This window comes from Astatotilapia calliptera, unplaced genomic scaffold (assembly GCF_900246225.1).
Source record: "Astatotilapia calliptera unplaced genomic scaffold, fAstCal1.2 U_scaffold_5, whole genome shotgun sequence".
NCBI lineage: Eukaryota > Metazoa > Chordata > Actinopteri > Cichliformes > Cichlidae > Astatotilapia > Astatotilapia calliptera.
This window is the reverse complement of record NW_020535789.1, coordinates 802,000-809,118: the sequence shown is the minus strand read 5'-3', so window position 1 is coordinate 809,118 and position 7,119 is coordinate 802,000. Positions and strand designations below refer to the sequence as shown.

At 41.6% G+C, this 7,119-nt stretch overlaps 1 protein-coding gene across 2 annotated transcripts; it reads left to right on the top strand.

Annotated features, from left to right (window-relative positions):
• Window positions 1–540: 540 nt before the first annotated feature.
• Window positions 541–6,544, top strand: LOC113018188 (tripartite motif-containing protein 16-like). 2 transcript variants are annotated; one of them, XM_026161249.1, is made up of 2 exons: window positions 541–552; window positions 4,421–6,544. In XM_026161249.1, the coding sequence occupies exons 1-2, from the start codon at window positions 541–543 to the stop codon at window positions 6,113–6,115; spliced, it is 1,707 nt and encodes a 568-aa protein (XP_026017034.1). In that variant the 3' UTR covers window positions 6,116–6,544. The 2 variants fall into 2 exon arrangements, with proteins under 2 accessions (XP_026017034.1, XP_026017035.1); XM_026161250.1 differs by lacking the exon at window positions 541–552 and having other exon boundaries at window positions 4,334–6,544.
• The last annotated feature ends 575 nt before the right edge of the window (window positions 6,545–7,119 follow it).

The following is a 7,119-nucleotide window of genomic DNA, read 5'->3' as shown; positions in this document are numbered from 1 at the left end:
AGTTTTGAGCTCTTCAGAGGAACCAGGCAGGGTTGCTGCCTGAGTCCAGCCCTTTTTGCTCTGTATATCGAGCCTTTGGCTCAGTATATACGGCAAAGTGCAGACTTAAAAGGGGTTTCTAAACTGAACAACGAATAGGTCTCTTTGCAGATGATATAATTATATACCTACAGGATCCTGACACGACCTTTCCTCGGTTGATTAAAGCATTAAAATATTTTGGCAAAAAATCAGGATATAAACTAAATATCGTAAAGACTCAAGTACTCTGTCTGAATTATTTCCCCAAAGAATCAATTCAAAACGAATATAAACTAAAATGGGACTCAAATAAGATCAAATATTTAGGTGTCTATCTAACTAGCGAAATAAGTACACTATACGAGGCAGATTATGTAAAGATTAGTAATACAATCCAAAAAGATTTGATTTAATGGGCTCCACTTGTCATGGACCTTAGCTCAAGAATAGAGGTAATAAAAATGAATGTGCTTCCCCGACTACTGTATCTATTCACTTCATTGCCAGTCCATATACCAGATGCACAATTTGGTAGATGGGATAAATTAGTTAGTAGATTTGTTTGGAAAGGGACAAAGCCAAGAATAAGATTTAAAATACTCCAATTAAGAAAAGAAAAGGGAGGACTTGCCCTCCCGAATTTCAGGGAATATTTCTATGCAGCCCAGCTGAGATATAATGTTTACTGGTGTTCACTGGATTACACCTCAAAATGGAAGCATATGGAGATAAATTATTGCTTATCATATCATCCACAAGCAAGATTGGGAGAAGAAACTATCCAGTCTACGAACACAAATCTCATTACTGAATTCACTATTAAACTCTGGTGGATTATAGTGAAGAAATATAGAATTATAGAAGACTGTAAATTGCTGATTTGGCCTGCATATTCTCGAAAATTCCAAAGTGGACAATGGGATAGTACATTTTTAAGATGGGTCAATAAAGGAATTACAGCAATGTGTACAATAATAGACGGGACAACATTCAAATCCTTCGAGAATCTACAGAGACAATTTGGACTGGATAAATCAGATTTATTTAGGTATTTTCAATTAAGACGTTTTTACAATACAGTAATTTCTCCAATTAGGAAGAAGTTCTTGAGAGAAGGAAGCCATATAATAGAAATAATAACAGGTGCATATAAAAATCCTCCATCAAGAATTTTATCGAAATTATATAATGGCCTGCAAAATTTGAATAGGAATGAAACATTATATATCAAACAAAAGTGGGAATCTGAATTACATCTTGAGTTGTCAGAGGATGACTGGCGATCCGTATGTCTCACACAGCATAATTCCACCAGCTCTAGACGATGGAGAGAATATGGCTGGAAAAATGAGAGGGTTAGGGGTACTGAGAGGACAGACGCACGCTCCACTTGACTGTCGCGTCTCTCACCCTCTCTGTTTTTCACACAATGATATTATCCTATATCCTCGCATTTGATTGGCCACAATATGGAGAGATTGGAGCATAGCTGAGCCACTGTGTGAGAGCTGAGCAGTGAAAGGAAATGAAGTGAGGAGCTGGCTCTCGCTCAGTGGGAGTCGACTCTTCTGATTCACTACAAAGCGCTCTCTAAGCACGGCTCTTAGAGCTGATGCTTTTGCAGATGACACATTATCGAACGTTATGTTGTGTGTCATGGATACTGTTGACTCCAAATCTCCCGACCACTATGTCGAGCTGAGACAGCGAGACTGAGACAGTGAGACCGAGACAAGACCAAGACCACGTAAAAGTGGTCTCGAGACAAAGACCGGTCTAAAGATATCCACCTCTAGTAAATATATGTATTTCATAAGGTGTTTTATAAAGTCGAGTATGTTTTTAGTTAAAATTAAACTTATAGAGCAACATTAAGATCATCAGTCCTCACCTGACAAGAAGCAGAAGAAGAGAAAATAGAGGATTTTCATTCTGACTTTAATCCTGATGCAGAAATGTTGTTAAACTTCAGTTGTCGGACCATGACACACTGATAGATCCAACCACTGCAGAGTCATCATAAAACTTCTGAAGATGGCAAACTCAACATGAACAATTTATAAAAGACTCCACAAAGCTGGGTGGGACAGGCCTTGAGGACACGGCACTCATCTGGTCTGGTCCAGCAGACGTGGTTGGCTGGAGTCTTCTCATTTGTCTTTGAATCTGGTCACGAGTGGAAGTGAATGGTGGAGGAGAGGCGGCAATGGTGCAATGTGGAGAGGGAGGGAGGGAGAGAGAGTGGCATGGTTGTGGATTGCAGGCTGGCTACAGGTAAGTCAGCAGGTGGGTGAGCATTCACTGCAGTGTTGAATCTGTTGAAAACATATTCAAGTATCTGGCTCTGTCCTCACTGCCTCCAGCTCCTCTGTTGTTGGATGGCTTGAATCCAGTGGTTGTCTTCATGCCACAACTCTCTCATGCTGATCTTGCCCTTCAGTAACACCTGAACCATTGTAGCCTCCTCTCTATCGCCCACTCTGAACGCCCTCTTCTTGTTATTGAGGAGAGCTTTGATGTCCTTAGTCACCCACGGCTTGTTATTTGGGTAACAAATAGTGTCCGTGCTGGGACAATGGAGCTGGTGCAGAAGGTTATGTAGTGAGTGACACACTCAGTAAGCCCACTGGTGTCCTCACCGTGAGGCTCACCGAGTGTCTCCCAGTCTGTCACCTCAAAACAACCCTGTAGTCCCACTAAAGCCTCTTCCGGCCACGTACTACTATACTTCTAGTGGTCGCAGCTTCCCTCTTCACAATAGGCACATAGCAGGGGGTGAAACAGGGGTTTATATGAAAGCTAAAATACTAAAGCTACACCCTCTAATATAAAGCTGCTGCTGAGCAAACATGGCTTATACTCCTACTCTTTCTGTTAACTAGACATAAAAACACTTGAGGTCACCTTCTGATGTATTTACCACCCCGTCGTAGATCAATCACAGTGTCCTGAACTCTCATTGGTAGACGCTTGAATTGTTGTCGTGAAGTTCAGCCTGGATATCTTAAAAAGAAGGAAACTGAACTTCTTTTCAGGCACTTAGACTAACATGACCTGGACCCTTTTAGCGCCCTCTGTAGTTGAACTGTGGAAGTGAAACAGAGCCACAGCCTGCACACACACAGTTTAAATAACTGTAGATCACAATATGATGAGAAATGAGGGCTGAAATGTGAGGAGGTTTCAGACGGTGCAGACTTATGGATGTATCATAGATTTGTATTAAATGTGGTTTATGAAAAGTTCATTACTGCTTTGTAGATTTGCCCTCATTAACATACTGTCTGACCTGCTGACTTACACAGGTCAGCTTCACTGTTTGATTCTGATAGCTGAGCTGACACAGGCTCTGTGATCTGCTGTAGTTTGTTAGAAATACTTTGACTCACAGAAAAAGCTGCTCAGCTCTTGTTCTGGACACATTTGGGAGAGAACCTGCCTCTGTGTGTAACAGCGCCCCCTGCTGCTCTTGATGATAAATGTGCAGATGCTGATTCTTGCTGTGACTGTTGATCCAACTGGAAGTTCTGTGGTTACAGGTCCAGCTTCCTCCTGTGAAACCTGTACTAGTGAGCTGCTGTTACAGACCACCAAGTTCTAATATCCAGTATCTCCAGGTCACATGTACAAAGCTGCAGTCAGTCACTGGAGACCTTAATATTGACGGGTTCTCACATACCAGTATTTAGCCACGTCCCTGCTCAAGATGATTTTGTGTGATCAACTCGACCGTAATAACAGAAAAATACTTTTAAAGAAGGATCAGAGTTTCTTTTTATTCCTGTCAAACATTTATCACATTTTTGTGGAGATGAATGTGTTTGAAAAACCTTTAATTTGTTTACTGCCTCATATACCAACTACTACACCTGCTGCACCCTCTCACCTCTGATGGTGTTTGAGGGAGAGAAACAACTGAAATGAACATAAACTTAAATGCAACATAAGCATCATGTCAGTGGCTGCCTTATCTGTATGTTTAGGATCATTATCCTCCTGCATTGACTGAAACTGAAGGACTGTTTGTTAACTTCAGTGAGAACTCTGACATTTCTAAAGTGAAGTTTATTTATATAGAAGAAAGTGTTAACAAGCTTAAAAGTTGATGTGAGCAGTAAATAAAAAGGGTTAAACACACAGTATCGCTCTCAAACTGCTCCTCTTCCTGGAGTGAAGCACAGCCTAATAACCCTCCCTCTTCTTCCTGCTCTTAAACACAGCACCTCCTCTCTGTCCACGTGTTTCCTCGTTCCCTCCCCTTCAGATCTGCACTTTGAAGATGGGTATAACCAACATGTGGTGACGTGTAAGAGCTGACAGGCTCCATTCACTGCAGAAACATGTTGTTGAGATCAGAGCTCAGACTAGTTTCAGTTATAAGGAAGTGAAACTCACACAGTCGCTGACACTGAGAGGAGAAATGGCACAGAAAGGAGTTCAGCTGGACCGAGAAACCTTCTCTTGTTCCATCTGTTTGGATCTACTGAAGGATCCGGTGACTACAGCCTGTGGACACAGCTACTGCAGGAGCTGTATTAAAAGTTTCTGGGATGAAGAGGACAGGAAGGGAATCCACAGCTGCCCTCAGTGCAGGAAGACTTTCACACCGAGGCCTGTCCTGGAGAAAAACGTCATGTTTGCAGCTTTAGTGGAGCAGCTGAAGAAGACTGGACTCCAAGCTGCTCCAGCTGATCACTGCTATGCTGGACCTGAAGATGTGGCCTGTGATGTCTGCACTGGGAGGAAGCTGAAAGCCATCAAGTCCTGTTTAGTCTGTCTGGCCTCTTACTGTGAGAAACATCTCCAACCTCACTATGAATCTCAAACTTTTAAAAAGCATACGCTGGTTAAAACTTCTGTGAAGCTCCAGGAGAACATCTGCTCTCGTCATGATGAGGTGATGAAGATTTTCTGTCGTACTGATCAGCAGAGTATCTGTTATCTCTGCACAATGGATGAACATAAAGGCCATGAAACAGTCCCAGCTGCAGCAGAAAGGACTGAGAAGCAGAAGGAGCTCGAGGTGAGACGACTAAACATCCAGCAGAGAATCCAGGAGCGAGAGAAAGATGTGAAGCTGCTTCAACAGGAGGTGGAGGCCATCAATGGCTCTGCTGATAAAGCAGTGGAGGACAGTGAGAATATGTTCACTGAGCTGATCCGTCTCATCCAGAAAAGAAGCTCTGATGTGAAGCAGCAGGTCAGATCCCAGCAGGAAACTGAAGTGAGTCGAGTCAAAGAGCTTCAGGAGAAGCTGGAGCAGGAGATCGCTGAGCTGAAGAGGAAAGACGGCGAGCTGGAGCAGCTCTCACACACAGAGGATCACAACCAGTTTCTACACAACTACCCCTCACTGTCAGCACTCAGTGAGTCTACACACTCATCCAGCATCAATATTCGTCCTCTGAGCTACTTTGAGGATGTGACAGCAGCTGTGTCAGAGACCAGAGATAAACTACAGGACATTCTGAGAGAGGAATGGACAAACATCTCACTGACAGTCACTGAAGTGGATGTTTTACTGTCACCAGCAGAGCCAAAGACCAGAGCTGGATTCTTAAAATATTCACATGAAATCACACTGGATCCAAACACAGCAAACAGACGTCTGTTATTATCTGAGGGGAACAGAAAAGTAACATTTATGAACCAACAACAGTCTTATTCTGATCATTCAGACAGATTCACTGGATGTGTACAGGTCCTGAGTAGAGAGAGTCTGACTGGACGTTGTTACTGGGAGGTGGAGTGGAGAGGGGGAGGAGTTGGTGTAGCAGTCGCATACAAGAATATCAGCAGAGCAGGGGGGGGCTGTGAATGTGGATTTGGAAACAATATCAAATCTTGGGCATTATATTGGTACTCAGGAAGTTTTAAATTTTGGCACAACAATGTCCAAACTGTCCTCTCAGGTCCTCGGTCCTCCAGAGTAGGAGTGTACCTGGATCACAGAGCAGGTATTCTGTCTTTCTACAGCGTCTCTGAAACCATGACTCTCCTCCACAGAGTCCAGACCACATTCACTCAGCCGCTCTATGCTGGACTTTGGCTTTATGGAGATGGAGACACTGCAGAGTTGATTAAAGTCAAATAGAGAAGACAGGTTCATGTTGATCCCTGACCATTATATGTACTTGTGTAGTTTCTAAATGAGGCTTTACATTTTAGAAGCTGAGAAGTTCAGTGGTCCATTGATGTGTGAAAATAATATTGCACTGATTCAAACTGTACTTACATTTATATACCTTACATCAATATAAATCTGAATTTGTTCTTATGGCTGATAATCATGTGAGTTTAAATGATACTACTCTTCATATTCAGCATGTTTGAAATCTGTCATCAGTCTGGTTAGTGCTTTTATTCTGTAGTTGCTGTAGTGGGTTGTCAAATGCAACAATATATTGGAGCTGCAGTGATTCATCAGTTAGTCAATGATTAGAGAATTGATTGTTTTATCATTATTTTAGTCACATTTAAAGCTGCTTCCAGTTTCTGAAATGTGAAGATTGTTGGTTTTCTTGATCATATATGACTGTAAACTTAATGTCTTTGAGCTTTGAACTTTTAAAATGTAACAAAAATTAAACAGTTAATGTTTGACATTTAATATTATATTTCATATGAAAACTTTGATCACACTCGATCATTTATACATTTAAATACAGACACTAAATGATACAGGCCTGTATATTGTGGAGGATCAACATATGTCTTTGCCCTGAGCTGTGTCTGGCAGGCAGAGCGTCTCCACAAATCTGAAGCTTCTGATTTGGAGAAAATGATTTGAGGGAGACACCTGGAATCTCAGCCTGGACACAAAGGGAATAAAATCAGCAGAGTTATAAACAAGTGGTGATGTTGAATGATTGGCAAATAAACATCAGTTTTAATAATGGACAAAACTGGATGAAATCGTTTCTCCAAAGCTTTTTTAGAAAATGTTTGTTTGTTTGTTCATTAGACATCTATTTTATTCAAACTGGTTAACCCAAAGCTTTTCTTCTTCTCTCATACATAAAATATAGTCATTAATCTTACTAACATGAAAAACGATTTTGTTGTTTTGTTTTAAATGTGTTCTCTAAATGTGCCTTC